The sequence below is a fragment of the Urocitellus parryii genome, chromosome 14 (genome assembly GCF_045843805.1).
Source record: "Urocitellus parryii isolate mUroPar1 chromosome 14, mUroPar1.hap1, whole genome shotgun sequence".
NCBI lineage: Eukaryota > Metazoa > Chordata > Mammalia > Rodentia > Sciuridae > Urocitellus > Urocitellus parryii.
In genome coordinates, this window is record NC_135544.1 from 37,302,992 (window position 1) to 37,321,982 (window position 18,991).

The following is an 18,991-nucleotide window of genomic DNA, read 5'->3' on the forward strand; positions in this document are numbered from 1 at the left end:
TTGTGTGCATTTGGTGTTAAGCTCTTCTAATTCCAGTTTAATAGAATCTAGCTATGAATTATGCTTTAATATATTCTGTTTGAATTTCTTAAGAGCTTTGCAATGCTTTATCACCCAACTGAGAGTCTATATTTCTTCAATAATCTAATTTACAAAATATCTCTATGTCCTGGAAATTTATTTTTCTTCAGAGAATATAGAGACAAACAGTTATTTTTTCTTTTGTCCTCTCCAAATGGTATTCTATCCCTTTGTTATTCTTGTAGAACTGAATTATCGCTTTTTTTGTTGTTTGTATTTTCAATTTCAAAGTGGAAAAAAATAAATGTATGTCCTCAATGCATTAAGAGAATAATCTTTTGTTCTTGATATTCTGTTTATCCTGTTTAATATCAAATGATATTTGTTTATTTCAACAATGTGATTTATTGCTACTAATGAAGCTCATATAATCCTAAAATGAGATAAAATTGTGCTCTTCCTTCTGCCTAAAATGTGTTTCCTGCAGATTTAACATACCTTGACCCTTAGCATCCTTCCACTAGGCCATTTCTGGCTGTCTTTTTACAATTAGCTCTCTGCACCCCTGCCCCTACATCACTTCCTGTCTCATTATCCTTCATATCACTATATGAAACCATTTTTTAAATTTTTCTGTTCACATTTTATTGCCTTCCCACTCCCATCCACTACATGCAAAGCAGTGAAACTGGCTTTCTTGATTATCACTACACATCCTGAAGAAAACTAAGGTAACAATCTATCTTAACTACAATCAATAATATGGGTTTTTATTATATAGGGAAGTTAATTTGGTCTGATTGTGATCATATTTAACCAAAGATTCATTAAAGGGAACATCAAGTTGGCTGCCTAGAATAGTTCCCTCTTCACTCACAGGAACTGGGAAGAATCCTTGAGGCAAATTCAACATATTTTCCCAGTCTCTACTTTCAACTCATGTCATGATTTCACAATCTTCTGAACACTGTGGCTTGCTCATTTATCTCCTCCTTCAGAATTTTAGAATTTTTCTTTTTATTAATTTTATTATGAATTGTGGTAAATACATGTCAATCTATTCTGTGTTGCTACAAGAGAATAACACAGACTGGGTAATTTCAAATGAACTAAAATGTATTGGCTCACAGTCCAAGGTCAAAGTGCTAGTATCTGTTAAGGGCCTTCTGGCTACAGCAACCCATGGCACAGGCCAGATGGGCAGACACACAAAACAGGTCTGAAATCACCCTTTCTAATGGCAGTAATATGACCTATGAGGGTGGAGTTCCCATGGCCTGACCACCTCTTAAAATTTCCACCTCTGTAACACTATTACATGACAACTAAATTCAGCATGAGTTTTAGAAGGGACACCATTCAAACTAAAGTAATACATAAAATTATCATTTTTACTACTTTAAAGTGTACAGCTCAGCAGTGTCAATTATATTCACAATATTGATTGCAACCAGTCTCCCAAGATTTTTCCTCTTGCAAAACTGAAACTATATACCCAATATATATATTTCCCCATTTCTCTCTTCCTCCAGCCCCTACAACCACCCTTATACTTTTTGTTTCTATGAACTTAACTATTCTAGATTCATAAAAGTAGAATCATACAATATTTGTCCTTTTTGACACACATGATGTCCTCAAAGTCTTTTTATGACTGAGCATGCTGTCTTCAAAGTTTATCCATGTTGTAGTATGTGTCTGAATTTTCTTTCTTTAATATTCCATTGTATGTACGTATTATGATTTGTTTCTCCATTCATCATCCACAGACCCCTGGGTTGCTTCCACACTTTGGCTATTGTGAATAATACTGCTATAAACATGTACATAAAACACCTTTTCAAAACCATGTTCTCAATCCTTTTTAACATATAAAAATGCCTGTATAATAATTTGTTCTTTGTTATTTTTTGAGGAATTCCTATATTCTTTTTCATAGCATGAAGATACATGGAATAAGAGGGGGATACTTATCACACAACCAATAAGAACTTTATAATACATGAAAATACCAATTTATCTACAGGTTTGTCAAAGTTACTTAAACTATGGTTTGGGAATAGGAGAAAGTTATTTTTTTCCCCTCACAGCCCCTCACCTTAAAAAGCACTTCTTTATGAGTAAGGGATAAAGGTTTAGGGCAGTCCCTTCCTATTTGCAAATTTCAAGATTGAGTATATTGTGAGATTTAATATAAGTAAAAGAAAAGGGAAAACGTGAAAAGTTTCTTTTTGTTTTGTCTCAGAAATTGATCATGTTATTTTTTTCTCTGCAAAACTTTTAAATTTTATGTAGTTTCATGTATCTTTCCCTTTTGACTAATTATACAGATGGCAACCATCTTAATGTGTGTGAGGTTCAGTAGACATATTATAAGATTCAAAATCATCTGTAATTTAAACTATTACAATAATTTTTCCTATGATTCATCCATTTGCCTTTTTTTCTTATTTTTCTTTCTTTTTTCCTTTTTTTTTTTTTTTTGGTACTGAGGATTGAACTTTGGGGTGCTTTACCACTGAGCCACATCCTCTGTTTTCATTTTGAGACAGGGTCTCACAAAATTGCTTAGGTCCTCCAAAAATTGCTGAGCCTGGTCTCAAACTGGCAATCCTACTGCCTCAGCCTCCTGGGTCACTGGGATTACAAGCATGCACCACTGCACCCAGCTCCATTTGCTATTCTCTACTGCTTGGAACTGTTACCATTTTCTTTCTTCCTTAATAATGCTCAAAATAACCCCGGTTCTCTCAGTCCTCATACTTTCTACCTACACCAAACAGCCTTTCCAGAGCATGTTTTCAAAATTTGAATAGTACTATCCCTAGAAATGACCCCAGTATATAATCACAATTATCTCTTAAACTATGAAGTGTACTGACAGTTATTATACAAGAGAAAGCATTCGGGAAAATGTCTTAAGCCCTTAAATCTTTCATTAAGAAACTATATAAACTATGTAAATCCATTAATTTTCCAGAGACCTGGTTGTCTCTAAGACAACTGAACTGCATTGAATAACAGCAAAAGTTTAGGATTTCATAAAATATTTAAATATACAAGAAAATCTGATATGTGAAATTAAGAACATAGCATCAAGAGGCCATGGAATATCATAAAAAGGATCAAGAGGGGAAAAAAACTCCAACCAGTAAAGAAAAACAATATGAATTATCTGCAGTTATAATCAAGAGAGAAACAAGCCTAGCTAGAAAATGAGAAAATAAAAATCTGGGGGGAAAAAGGAATAAAAATTTAGAGATAGTAATCTATTTTTTAACCACAAAGTATGGTTAATAGTTACATTAATAAATTAGTGAAATGAAACTTGGAAGTGTTTTAACACCATACTGAGGTCAAAATGCAGAAATTTTAAATTGTGATAGCACTAACTTTGGCTGCTTACTTTATGCCTGACCTGCTCTGGTGCAGCCATGTTCATAGATCCCTACCAATGGATTCTTATTGGTTGTGTGATAAGTATCCCCTTCATATTCCAGGGAATTTGTAAGTATCTATAGTGTTTAGTAAATGTTTCACCAAATTTATGAGCTCTCAAGACTTCCAAGTGGCCTGTTTCTTCACCACATACCCTACCTGTAGTCAAATTTGTTGATTTTTCTGAGGTCTGGGTGAGGGTAGAAAGAAAAATCCAGAAGAAGATGTGGATGAAGAAAGGGAGGATGGGAGGCAGGGAAAGAGACAGAAAAAGAGAGAAAGGGAGGGAATACAAGAGAAAGGAACAGGAGGGAAGGAAAGAGGAGGGAAGGAGAAGGGAGAGGAGGGAAAAAGGTTAAAGGAAGGAAGAAAGGAAGGAAGGGAGGAAGGAAAAATGCAGGCAGGCTGGCTGGCTTGCTTTACAAATTGTTAACACTTGGCAAGAACAAAGGAGATTCATACTATTTATAGTCGCCATGTCTGCTACAAAACTGTAGATTTAAAATAACAATTAAAATGTATGAGTCCATAAATATGAGGGTTTTCTGGAATAGGTCTTTATATATAAATATGATACAAATACACTATCAGTAGAAATTAGAGTATTTTCTAGAAATGTTGATTTTTTTCCTCCTCTGTCAAACAATAATCCCACAAAATTTCCCAGCATAGCTACTTTGAAACTGATTGAATACATCTGTATGCAATCCTTGTTATATAGAGAGCATGGGCCTTCTGTGAAACTGAGGCAGCACAGAGGCCCCCTTCAAACCTTAATTCTTGCAATCATGCTAGAAACATTTGAGACATATCACTCAGAGTAAAAGGCATGAGTTTATTAGAGGGATAGGAAAGGAAAAAAGGAACAATCAAGGGAGAGAGTGAGTCCTCTCAGAGAGGACAATATAGCACTCCTCTCCTATTCTCTAGGGTTTTGTTTTTTTGTTTTTTTTTTTTGTTGTTGTTGTTGTTGTTTGTTCCTTTGTTTGTTTGTTGGGTGGGTGGGAGGTGTTTCTATGGAAGTTTTGAAAGAGTCTCACCAAGGTACACCTCTTGACTTGTAGCAGCAGGATGACATCAGACTTTCAAGTCCCCACTGTCCATCTCCAGGTCACTATGGCACATGCTCCAGTTCTTATTGGAATCTGTTCTTACAGATTTCTGGTTAGGGTGAATTATCCTTATCTTCCTGTATTCTTCTTGTCTGAAAAAGGGTCACAAAATTTCCCCCCTTCAGGGTAACTTGTGTTTTCTTGTTGGCATTTCAGGCCTGCACATCTCCTGAGATAACAGGTAGTTTGCTGAGGAACATAACATATCCTGTCAACTTAACCCAGGCAGGGCTGCAGGTATTTTGTTTTTTTATTTTTTAAAAAGAGAAAGCATGTGAGAGAAAGTAGTGGGCCCATTTTATAGAATTATTCCTTTAACCTCACATTCCCATCACTAAATCTGTTCCCTGTCAGGACAGAGAAAATGTTAAAATCTCCCCTGCTTGTCATCAACTTGCTTTTTTGTGATTAAATCTCCCCCTCAATCTAATTACAATCACTGCTTCTATCATCTCATAAGAAATGAGCCATATGTTATACTGTGGTTGCAAAAAGTCTCCATGCCCATAATTAGGTTGTCATGTTTACTTGAAATCAGCATATAATTATAACTTTATGAATTAGAACACCCAGGCAAAATTATCCTAAGAATGTAGGTTATAATATAATTGAATCATTTAACAAGTAATCTGTTAACTATTTAACAAATTTATTCTTTAATGTCAGCATAATTTGAGTACAGTTTTGAACTTCAGGTTAACTTGTGATGAGCAATTTAAGATTGGCATACTTCAAATAGTAAGGCTTTTGAATATATTTCCAAAAGGAGATAACATTTAAAAACAAACTGACAGGAAGCATTTTGTTTTAAAGTAATTCTCACAATAATATATTAAGGTTCTTACAAACTTCTTTCTTCAGAGTCATCACAGATTTTGCTGTGTAACTTTTTTTTTTTGTACCAGGATTGAACCCAGCACTAACCACTGAGCCACATCTCCAGCCCTTTTTTATTTTTTGAGACAGAGTCTCACTAAATTGCTGAGAGTGGCTCTCAACTTGCAATACTCATGCCTCAGCAGCATCCAGGGCCACTGGGATTACGGATGTGCACCACTGTGCCCAGCTGTAACTTGATAATTTGAGGTGAAACCGAATTATATAGAGCTGCTTACTTCTAATTATTCAGATATTTTTGTGTACAAATACATTTTTCATTTTAGTTATCAATGATATTACAGGATTTTGTTGCAAGTAAATCACCAGTTATCTTTTGCCTTGTTGGAAATATTATTTTTAAAGTTTGTTATGATAAATTTATAAAAAAATAAACACAGCTATTACATCTGAGAGAAGCAATATGATTTTTTTATACAGCAAATTATAATGATAATTCCTTTTTTTAAAGAGGAAGAGAAGAGAGAGAGAGAATTTTTAATATTTATTTTCCAGTTTTCAGTGGACACAACATCTTTATTTTATTTTATGTGGTGCTGAGGATCGAACCCAGCACCGTGCATGCCAGGCAAGGGCGTTACCACTTGAGCCACATCCCCAGCCCCGATATAATAATAATTCTTAATACCATATAAATTTCTACCAAGGTTAAACAGTATCAGCTTTTATTACACTGTGTAGTAAATGTGAAAATCAATATTTGAAATATTAAATATAAATATTTGAAATCTGTCCATTACCATACTGATTTCCTTCTCTTGAACCACTAATGAACTTACTTCATTGATAAAAATTTTGTGATGTTTCACCTTAAAAAGTAATTGTACTAAATTTTTATAATTTCATTATCTGATTTTTAAGTAAGTCAATCATATTAAAATTTGAATTCCACAGCATAATTGGGGTAAAAGTTTAAGGATATCAAGATGGTGGAGGCAGGTTACAAAAAAAAAAAAAAAAAACAATGCCAGCTGAAATACAAGACAGAGAGTTGAGTCACCACAGCCCTGTTTGGGATGAATGATATTACCATGAGCACTCCTATCACTGCCACTGGGATTATTGCCATGGCACCCCCATCATAGGTTTTGTATTCTAATCAGGCAAAAACCAAGTAACTAATGTAAAATCTATTCTAATTAGGTGAAAATAAAGTAACCAGTGGGAACAAACGGTCAAGGTATTTAATTAGATCTGTGAAAAGAGGACAGAGGCACAACTCAGGGTACAAAAGACAAAACTCACTCAGACATGGGGTTTGCTCAGCTTACTCCACTCTACAGTGTTACTTTTGTTTTCAGTAATCTATTACTCTGTATGTCTTGTTCAATTCTTTGTGAGGCCAACCGGGACCCCCCAACTGGATACTCCACTGTTATCATTATGAATACTATTTCATGACATTGTCAAATGCACTCAGAAATGACAATCTGAAGTGGATCTTCTTGCTAGTACTATGTAGGACTTCCTTCTCTATGATTATTCTGGTTCTGCATTCTTACTAATGAGTAGTGATACTGAAACATAAGACATTAAAACCCCAAGAGAATTACAGTGACTTTTTATTCTCTACTCACAACATTATAAACTTATAGATATTGATGAACTGCCTTGGCTAACCGAATCTCTTTGTTATGATTTGGGACCTATGAAATGGATTATTTCATAAACTGGAGTAGATCTAAACCTTCAAACTTCTGGGAGGCAGACATGAAATGATTTCTCACAATCTGAATTAACTCCAAAGAGGTGTTCCGGCAGAGTCCTCTCATAGTCTTTCCTACTGTGGATATGCAAAAAACCATAACATCTTTTCCACATTAAAATGAGATCATAGTCAGGTCCTTTGATAATTTTAATTGAGATTTCTCACAGAAAATTAAATATTGTATTTTCTATTTGTATCAATCTTCGGAGAAATGTGCAAAGTTATTGGTATGATTGTCACTTAAAGAGAGTATTAAGGAGTCACGAGTTATATTATCACCATTATCCCAAGGGAAGGCTTAAATCTGATATATACTCAAGTATCTGCAGTCTTTAAAGGGAAATTTAATGCAAGTACTTGTAAGATAACAGTTATAGGTTAGTTATACCAGCATGTTTTAAAGAAAGTGTAATTACTAAAAAGATACTTAAATTAGCAGACCTATAATTTAAATGAAACCACATGTAACAGCCTGAGTTATGGTAAAAAAGCAAATTAAATGCATAAATTATAAATAAAAAGGTTTTAATTAAATACATTCTGACATAACAGTTGTTCCTTGTCAGGTCAATAAGAGTTACTTGAGCAATATTTCTCCTAGCAATACTCAGCATGTCAGCAATACTCAGCCAAGAGTGAGCATTTCTTTCCTTTTGTTTTTTAAATTCCAGCTGTTGATTAAGAACATAAGCATCTGCAAACTGGGTCAAACTAGAAATGAATCTTGCCCTCTCTCAACTCTCCTTCTCTTATTCCTAATAATATTTAAGACAGCAGGCCAAAAATTATTCCTATCTACTTTAGTCTAAATATGAACTTATAATTGATTTTAAATCTCTAAGTTCATTCTGAACTTGAAATTGCCAAACCATTTTCCAAAATGAGTATGTCATTTTTGCATTCCCACCAGCAATGAATGAGAGTTCTGTTTTTCTACATCCTCACTTGCATTTGTTGTCAATGTTTTGAATTTTGATTCTAACAGGTATATAGTAGCATCTCATTGTTGTCTTAATTTTTAGTTAGTTAACATCAGATGGTAAGATTTTTTTTAATGATCATACACTTAGATCTCCTGAGTTCTACAGATGAATCCCACTACTAATATCTTATGTTTAATTAAAGAATGGATGTGGTAGCGCATGACTATAATCTCAGCTACTCAGGAGGCAGTCTGAAGCAGTAGGATTGCAAATTAGAGGTTAGCCCCGTCAATATACAGAGATTTGTCTTAAAAAAAAAAAAAAAGTACTGGGGAGGTAGTTCAGTGGTAAGTGCACTTCCCTGGCATGCACAAGGCCCTGGGTACAATCCTTAGTCCTGAAACAAACAAACTCAAAAAAAATTTTTTTAAAGAAACTATTTTGTTATCTAATGACATGGAGGAGGGTAAAAAATTGGAAATTTGCATCCTCTTTCTACAGGGTTGTAAAGAACCCCTCCCTTGCAAACTTATACTTCATTCTTAACTATTATAAACTTCTATTGCATATTAATTGCTTATTTTTAAAAATTGTGCTTCAAATTTGAGTAATTACTTAAATATATATCATGACTATATGTTTCTAAAATAACTACATGAAAAAAAATTGTACATAATTCTAAAAATTAAAATTAAAACCACTTTCACTGCCCCAGTCATTAAGCCTGTTGCGTATAACATAGATTGTGTGGTGTCTTTAACCAAAGACTATCAGGCTGTAGTTGCTAGATTTTTCTTTTTTCCTATATTCATATCATGCCACTAGCAGAACCTGAACACTGGCTCATTCTTCCACTTCCCTGTCTAGATTAGCAACAGAGGCATCCTGCAAGAAGAAAAGGGTCCAAAGTCCTTTTCTTTATCTCTCAAGATTATATTTACATCTTTTATTCCAGCCTCACAAATCAAACTGCTAAGTTCCATCTGATCTTCTACCACCTGTACTGTGCAATATGCAATTAACACTATTATTAAATGTTTACCCCTATATACATCTCTAAGTTTTATCTTTGATTTCTTTGACCAGTTTTTCTGTTTATATAACAGTACTGAATGTTTCTTGTTTTGTTTTATAGTACATTTTAATTAGATTTATAAGGCTATCTTTAATTATATCATAATTTGAATTCATTTATTTTAATTAACCCAATGATTGAGTGTCTCTTTTGCTATTTCTTGCAAATGATCTCCCAGATCCTGCTTGAGAGGATATGATTCTCAAACCTATATCTCCAATCCTGACCTCACTTTCAGTATACAGGCTCATGGTTTCAATTATTTTCAACATATAGTCAATGTTAAATTTGTTAGCATCAATACCCACATCTCCTGCTAGCATTTTAAATTTAGTATAACCCAAAATCATCTCTCTCTCTCTCTCTCTCTCTCTCTCTCTCTCTCTCTCTCTCTCTCTCTCACACACACACACACACACACACACACACATACACACACACACACACACTTGCTCTTGCAACATCATTACATCATTAGAGGCTGCCAGGTAAGCTCAAGGGTCAATTTACTTACTCCTTCTCTTTCTCCCCTTCTGTATTCTAATTCAAATATTAAAGTACCTGCTACATGCCATGTATTACTTTAGGTATGGGAAAACATACCAAGGATTAAAACTGAATAAGAGAATATATTTCTTTTGCAAAGTTTAAATTCTAGGAGGAAAGGTAGAAAAACAGTATAAAAACCTGGTGAATATATACATTGTCAGTGAAGGATAAAGTACAATAGAAAAAATAAAGAAGCAAAGGGTATTGTAGACTAATGGAAGAAAAGGTATTTTATTAGAGGATCAGAGAAAGATACCCTAAAGGTATAAGAAATGAGATATAAGCAGAGTGTGCCACAGTTATTGTAGGTAGTGTAGATTAAAAATTGAAATTTTCTTTTTCTTCTCTGTAAATATGTATCTAATTAAATGACAAATTAATAAAATGATCTACTAAAATTTTAGCTCTGATTTATATTCCTGGTGGACTACCACAGAAGAATGAGAGGATTTTTGGTTTGTTGTACCTTCTTAATAGGTAATTAAAACTTTAGTCTCCAAAGGTTGTAGTTTCTTAAAGGTTAGCAGCAATGTGACATTGGAAACCATATCAATGAACTCTTTGTATTCTTTTAAATTAAAATCCATTTATCTGTTTTGCACTAAGAACAGATCTTTTTATCTATGCATGACTTTTTAACATAATGTTTTAACTATTTGGAAACTATTAGTTTAATATATTACTCTAATCTTCCAAACAATTGACACATTTTACTGCACAATTTCAAAAGATCACATCCATGAATGTCACTATAGAGCTTACCAAAACATCTCTTAAGTACTGAGAAGCTATTAAACTTATACTGTGAAAACAATTTAACCAAAATTCTAATTTGGCTTGAAAAGCTAAAAATCTAATATTAACAGCAAATACAGCCAGTTTTTGTTCCCTTTAAAATGGTAGGCTTAGTTTCTTCACATTCAAGAAATTTTCTGCCAACTACCTAGGCATAATAAACACAGTGTTCCAGTTTTTCAAATGAAAATGTTGTTTTATTAAAAAACAAACAAAAGTAGTTCACCTTGTAACAATCACAATTCACATTTTTACATAAAGATCAAACTTAATAAAACTTGTTATTACTTAATCATGTTAGAAATAATGAGGTGCCTCAAGAAATTAAATATATGGGTTGGCAAGGCAAAATTGTGCTTTTGCCAAAGGGTATGCTCCCAAACAGTACCTGGTGAGCAAGCACAACTGGGAAGGCAATTTGCCAATATTTATCCTTAACAAGATAGAGCCCCTTGCTCCTGATAGGAAGAACTCAGAGGTAAAATCTATGCAATGAGCTAATTTTAAATTGGGGATGGGCATGGACAGCTACAGTTGTGATTGGATACTTGTCAGAAAATTAAAAATGGCACCACTTTGGTCATATGATTCCTAAATTTAAAATGACTCCATTCCAATTACATGATTACCTAGTTTTAAGATGGCTCCATTTTGACCACATAATTCACTAGCATAAGATGGCTCCATTATACTCATGAAACTTAAATTATAGTAATCATGCCTATGTTGCATTACAGGATTAACTTTGATAGAAAATGTAAATCTTACACAATAATAAAGGACATTCTGAGAGAAAAGTAACATGATTTTACTATAAGATATTCACTGCTTCTTCAAGGATCAAGGGCATTCTTAAATGAAAGTGGCATTGTTTTACCTGAAGATAGGCCAGTAAAGAATAACTGCCAGCATAGTCTGAGGCCACTGCCTTTATTTGTGATAAGCACTAGAACTTTTACCCACCATTGTTTTTCAATGTCAGGATAAATATCAAAGCAATAAAAGGCAAATAATATCATACTATAACTATGATAGTGCTTTTGATCCTGTGGATTCCATGGAAGGATTATGCTAGAGTAATATTTCTAAAGCATAGTTTTTGTGATGTCCCCCTTACTCAGAAGATCCCACTTTCCCATTACTGTCCACAGGGAATTTTAAAAATCAAATTTTCCAATCCAGATTTTAAATTTCACAACCCTACATTTATTTATTTCTTCATTTAATATGCTCTTGTGTGCAAACTGGTTCTAGATGAATGAAGCTAATACTATTTTCTTTTGTTAACCTTGGGAATTTTTCAATTTCTTTCAAATCAATTTTCTTTTTCTTTTGCTTGAAGTGTTCCACATTCTCACTTTCTTTATATACAGATATTGCCTTGTTTTCAAGGTACAACTCAAATGAAGCATGCCTTACATAACAGTAGGTACTCAATAAATGCTTTTTGGAGAAACAAGTAGAGTCATTCGTTTATATGTTTCATCACAGCTAAAATATGAAATTGTTGGGTCAAGTTATAGAGTTAATGTCTTTTTTCACTAATAAATTGTTTTTCATTTTGAATTTTAGTATAGTACAAGGCAATTCAATTCATGACCCCAACTCATGATCTCATTAGCCAATCTCCTCCTCTTAAGATTCTTAGACTTTCATAAAGATCTGCCAAAGAAAAGTATAAGGACACTAAAACACTTTGAAATTCATAGAAAAAAATTATTATTTAAAGTTTTGTTTCAAGGTTTATTGAGACAATAATGCCATTTATTTAGTTTGCCTTTAACACCCAGTAAGCAAACTCAGAATAAGAACTTCCCATAAACTTGGCAAACTCATTATTTTTTCTTCTGGTTTCAAAGTTAAATATTTTATGGATTATAATAAAGTATAACAGTATGATTATAAAATTCATATTCCTAAATTGTTTAGTGTGGTTGATGATTGAAGATAAAAGAAAGTTATATATGCTATCTAAAAACTGTATTATAGACTACTTAGAGCTTCTTCTTTGAGGGAAATTCAGAGAGCTAGTTTCTTTTACAGAAGACCTTGATACAAATTTAGAATGTCAAAACAAAATGAAGTTTCAGCTCTCTTTTTTTAATCCATCTGTATAAAATTGTCACAAAATCTCACATATTTTGTCTGTAGTGGCTAAATGTGTGACAGAATACCATGCAAGTCTTAATCTGGCAGCAGAGAAGAACTGATGCCTATTTATCTCTAGATCATAGAGAAGTGTGCATCTCTATTTTCTTTCTAGGTCAAATGGTATCTATAATGAACATATTAATTAAAGAACTTATGAATAAAAGCAAAAGCCTTCTTTTTTATACCAAAGCAGTAACTGCAGGGTTCAATAATTTTTTTTTTTTTTGGTGTGTGTGTGTGTGTGTGTAAGCAAGTCAGGTAATAAGTTCTTGTTGTGCTAAGTACAACAATCAAGGAAATAGTTCTGCTCTGGAACAAAAATTCATACATGTCCCCTGTAGTCTGGATGACTTTACAAACTGTACCAAGTAGTGCTTGTTCCATAATAAGCCATCACACTGATAGTACTATTACTCAAAAAAAAAAAAAAAAAAAAACCTTCAGTAGCAGAATCCCAGACATTCTGAAGGGATGCTCTTGCAACATCATTAGAGGCTGCCAGGTAAGCTCAAGGGTCAAGTGGGAATGGCAGAATTATTACCACCACAGATAGAACAGATTCAGCTGTCTGAAACGCTTCTGCCCAGGTATTGGGGAGAATGGAGAGTGATCACTTCTCTTCCCTGCTCATTACTCTTTTCTGCCTAACCTACTCCACACCAGTTGTTTCTAATTACTCGCACAGCCTCTTTCCTATAATACAAGGTTCCTTCCAATAAAATTTTGTTTGGCATAAGTTCCTCTGTATGTAGCTTCTTAGAGCTAGAGGTTTCACTTCCTTTGTCTGACCACCTCATTTAGTTCAGAGACCACACATGCTTCCTCTCTCTCCTCCATGGCGGTTATGCTTCAAGGAACTCACTTACTAGATTAAACAATCCTACCTCACAGATCACAGTCACTTTTGGGTCCTTATTCCAGTAACCTTCAAGCATAAATTTCCATAATTTCACACTCATGGGGAAGAAAAAAAATGAAATTCTGCTTTTCTTAGATGCTCTCATTTAGAGATATGAATTTTTAGTTTACTAAAAGTTGTTGACTTATTACAAAATCCATTACTTAATTCTATCCTGAACTGACAGCATGTACAAGAAATTCCTCCTCCACAAACTACTCCATGTGAAATTTTTAGTACTATTATCTTCCCCTAAACAGAAGACATCTCTATTTAAATTAATATTTTGTCCATGTTATGACTTGGAATATAGAAACAGATACTGTATGCTAAAATAGCTAATGATTAAATTAAGAGAGCCATCAGGAAGTAGTACTTTCCCCACAGATGTTTCAGTTGGTCACATTCTAGCCAGTGACAATTTCAGTTTTTGTTGAAAAAAATAGGGTTTTTTTCAACAAAAACTGAAATAATGTGAAAGAAGTTAAGTGGAAAACTAATGAAATTGAACCAAATGAAAATTATTCAATTTAGCAGCTGCCCATCTCAAGGAAAGCATCTGTCCCTTAAATATTCTACCTGTTATGTACTATTTTTTATTAGTCTACTTCATTTTTTTACATTATTTGGTTGAGTGTTTCATAAGAATACTCTTGTTAAATGGAACCAGGTAGTACATAGTTCAATTGATAAGATGAAAGTGATCTTTCATCCTATGTGACTACACAAGTAGTTATTAATTTCTCTTCTTTGAAAATCCTTTTTTGGCTCTTAATATTTTTATTATGTTTTGACTAGTTGGGTATACAATGAATGATCTTATTTTTGAATGGCAAGATGAAGCACCTGTACAAGTGGCCGAAGGACTAACTTTGCCCCAGTTTCTGTTGAAAGAAGAAAAAGATTTACGATACTGCACTAAACATTACAATACAGGTAGGGATTGAGTGCTCTTTATATTTATTATTTGTGATTTTATTATATTCAGATGTTTCTTAATTTTAATGCTAGTTTATTTCCTGTTTATAGCTCAATGTTTTAATAGTCATAAGCAGAATATAGAACATTTGAAATTTATTGATGCTTTGACTCATTACATATGGTTATATAATTGGTTTATATGCGTCCAAAAACCTGCTTGGTATCTAATTATATTTAAATATTTATTTATGAAAAGTTCATACTTACATAGTAATATTCTTAAAATATTCCCTGAATTTCTGTGTGAAGAAAAAAAACTGTTTTTTTTTAAACTCTTTTGGGGTAGTAAACACTGTCTCTGCTAACAAAATAAAAGCACTTTCTTTCTTTAAAAAGTTTATTTGTCTACACTTCCCCACTGGTCACATTTTAATGCATTTCAAGTCATTTTTATCTATGTACCTACTACTCACACTGACAGGAATCTTCTGCCTCTGAGGGTAGACAGAAAATATAGATACCAACAGCAAGGACAAAGAGCCTCATTGTGTAATATGTAATTTTATGAAATCTGTTCACTTAACTAGTATGGGCTATCCATGAAATACCTATTCTAACCGTATAACCTCCATCTAAAAATGTATCTAATGGCTGACAACTGAAGAATCTCTCCAATGTGGTGCATGCATGGCCTCCCACTAGCATCAGCTGCTGCTCTTAACATTTCATTACAGTGAAATATGATTCATCTTGGCATCAGCATTTCCCAAAACCATTATCTGATCTTTTACTATACAAAGTCCCTAGTCTCTCTTATCTCAACAAATTCATAGTATCTGATCAAAGTCACTGCTGTTTTTTTTTTTTTTAACTCAGATATCTAAATTTTTAGGGAGCTCCAAGATAACAACCCAACACAAAGATAAAAGGTAAGAAAGTCAATAGCAATGTCCTTACTCAGCTTTCTAGGGACAGTTGTAAACTTCTTTAGGAAAATGCCAAGAAATCTGTAAAGTAGAGGTAGGGTGCTGTTTGGGTTTCTTAGGAGGGCCCAAATAAGCTGTTACAAATATGGGAGCTTACCATAACAGAAATATATTCTCTCATAGTTTTGGAGGCCTGAAGTCTAAAATCAAGATATCAGCAGGGTCATGCTTTCTCTGGGAGCTCTAGGGAAGAATCCTTTCCTCCCCTCTCCTAGATTCTTATTCCTGACAATCCTGGGTAATCCTTGGATTGTTGATGAATCACTTTAATCTCTACCTCCATAGTCACATGGCATTATCCATGTATCTTTGTGTCCCAAATTCCCTCTTTTTATAAGGATATCAGAAATTTTGCATTAGAAATTAGAGATCAACCTAATCCAGATAAACCTCCTTTTTCTTTTGGTCATCAGGTATTAAACCCAGGGACACTGAACCACTGAGAAACATCCCTAGCCCATTTATTTATTTATTTATTTATTTATTTATTTATTTATTTATTTATTTATTTTTAAGTTTTGAGACAGGGTCTTGCTTAAGTGCTGAGGCTGGCTTTGAATTTGAGATTCTCCTGTCTCAGCCTCCTGAGACACTGGGATTAGAGCTGTTTACTACCATGTCCAGCCAGGAAAAAAAAATTTTAAACTTGATTATATCTGCAAATACTTTATTTCCAAATAAAGCCACTGTCACAGGTTCCAGGTAGACATGAATTTTCGGAAGATAAATTCAACCCAGAACAAGAAATTAAGTTGTAAACAAACTCAGGATGATTTTTAATGATACAGGGTCTCAAGACCCTTTCTTAGCAAAAAGTAAATTTACATACTTTATACAGTTACTTACCAAGCTAATAGAGATTAGAAGAAAAAACTTATATTTATGAATATCTACTATAAGCGCATAATTGGATAGGTGTTTCCTCAAATGATATAGAAGTCTCACAGTTTTATATTCAGGAGATTAAAGCACAATAACCTGTTCAAAATGATATAGAAAATTAAAGCATCTGGTAGTGTCCTCAATTAAGTGTGTGATTAATTTGCCTTAGATGCTAACTAAACTCTATATTATTCCTACAATGAACAGGATTCATCTATTAATTATTTTCAAAGAGTAGGCTCAGATACCACATATTTCCTTTATATTCCTTAAGTAAATGCCAAAGAAAGACAGACACTAGGTTGTATAAGAGCCATATTTATAAATACCCTATCTTCTAAAAACTGAAACACTGAATTTAAAAATTATTTCACATACAAATGAATTGCACAAACCCTGAAGTTTTGCTCAGTTTTGTTTTCATTATCCAAAAGTTTATATTTGTATAAATTTATACATATACACATATTTATAAACAATGGTCAATATATTTATTTTTCTTCCCAGCAATGCTGATAAAATGCTTTTTTAATAAAAGCATATTAAGGTTTTTTTCCTTGACTATCATATGACATTTAGAGAAACTCTACAAAGTATCAAAATGGTAATCATTAATTATTCCATGAGATTACTTAGTGGATTATGTAACAGTGATATCATGAAACAAACAGTGAGAAAATATCTTTATATGGTAAATGTACATTTCTCTGTCTACTTAAAAATAAATTACTAGAATCAGGTCAAAAAATAGATATTTGACTACTCTGGCAAGTATGAAGTGCTATTCAAATGTGAAGCAATAAGTTTACATACACTTTCTTGAAAGACTATATGTACACTCTTGTTACACTGCTTCTAGATGCTAACAGAAAATTTTCAGAAACCAATTTAAATATGTGATATCAGGTCTCTCTTCACTGTAGCAGAAAAATTTAGGACAAAATATAAAGAAAATAAAATAGTGATATTTGATGATATAACAAAGACCTATTTTTTTTTTTACTAATTGCTGCATTTATTTTATAACCAATTAGGAAAGTTTACATGTATAGAAGTACGATTCCATCTGGAACGACAAATGGGATACTATCTCATTCAGATGTACATTCCCAGTCTCCTGATTGTTATTCTATCCTGGGTTTCATTCTGGATCAATATGGATGCAGCTCCAGCCAGGGTAGCTCTGGGAATAACAACTGTACTTACTATGACTACGCAGAGTTCTGGATCACGAGCTTCCTTACCAAAGGTAAGTGCACTGAAGGTACATTCACATATTCCACATATGGTTATAAGGATATCATTGTCATATTTGTGAGATATTTTTCAAAGGCCATTTATCATTCATTACTGATTTCTCAAGTAATATTACCAAAGCATAAAACTTGTAAGACACAGAAATAGATAAAAGAAAATATTCTATAAACTAGTGATTTCTGCTACTTACAATTTGTATTATGATCGCTATTTAAACATCAACAGTAATATTACAAACTATGAAATTCTTTGTGTAGATTTTTAAATACTTAGAAATACATAAACATTTATTTAAGTTGAATAATACTGTAATTTTAAAAGGTGACATAGTACTCCATTGTATAGATGTATCATCATTTACTTACTCCTAGGACTAACACAATGATTATTATTCATATAATAAATATTATATACATGACTATACATATATATGTATGTGTGTATAAACAGACACAACACATGGATACATAGCTTTAAGTGTACTTCATGTTACTTTTTAAATACATAATTAGAATGGGAATTGTTGCACTTATAGCTGAATGCAATAATTTGTGTTGCCAAATTTAGCTTCAGAGAAGCATTATAGCAGTTATACTTCTATAAACATTATATCAGAGTGCCCATAGTGGGGCCAAGTATGGTATTATTTTTGTGGCTCGTAGGTAGCCATTGGTAAACAAACAGGAGATCTTATCCATTCCATGATTTTAGTCCATGCTAAAGAGTCACAATTAAAATGAAGCTATTTCCTCAGTGAGGTACACAAAAGACTCAATACTTCTCTTGTTAAAATGTACTAAAACACAGTATAGGAAACTGTTTACAACCATTTATCTTCATAGAAATATAAATATTTTCCTCTAAAAACACATCAAAGAAATATCTATTATCTAAATTAAGGAATCTCACAAAGCTTCTAAGAAGCTTCATTATTTATTTTCATTAAAATACTGTACTTCAATATAAGAAAATAATATTCACTTTTCTTATGCAGTTGATGCTATCTGCTTGCTACACCAAGTAAATTATAAATGTACTGTCATGTTCCCTTAGTCTTTACTATGAATTGTATTCCATGATTAGATTTATTATAGTAAGACACCTAAATAAATAATGTTGGCCACAAGCTACTTTATTATTAAAAATGTTAGAAAACTTGATATTTGACAAGGCTTACATAACCTATGACTTAATGATTGTCTTTCAAAATAGCATCTACTTTTATTAATACTTAATTGTATTTTTAAAATGGCCATGTCAACTTGTTTAAAATATTTTCCAGGTGAAAATTATAAATCTGTTCCTAGGAATAAATTAAAACTCAATGTTTATTTACATATGTAACTGTTAAAATTGCATACTCTATTTTTAAAGGAAA

General features: G+C 32.8%; 1 protein-coding gene across 2 annotated transcripts in view; it reads left to right on the plus strand.

Moving 5' to 3' along the window:
- Glra3 (glycine receptor alpha 3) overlaps window positions 1–18,991 on the plus strand; it is a 169,721-nt gene that overhangs the window by 114,344 nt on the left and 36,386 nt on the right. For both annotated transcript variants that reach the window (XM_026389752.2, XM_077792625.1), the window contains exons 6-7: window positions 14,366–14,503; window positions 17,391–17,605. In XM_026389752.2, coding sequence (XP_026245537.2) covers window positions 14,366–14,503; window positions 17,391–17,605 — 353 coding nt within the window. The remainder of the gene's footprint in view (window positions 1–14,365; window positions 14,504–17,390; window positions 17,606–18,991) is intronic.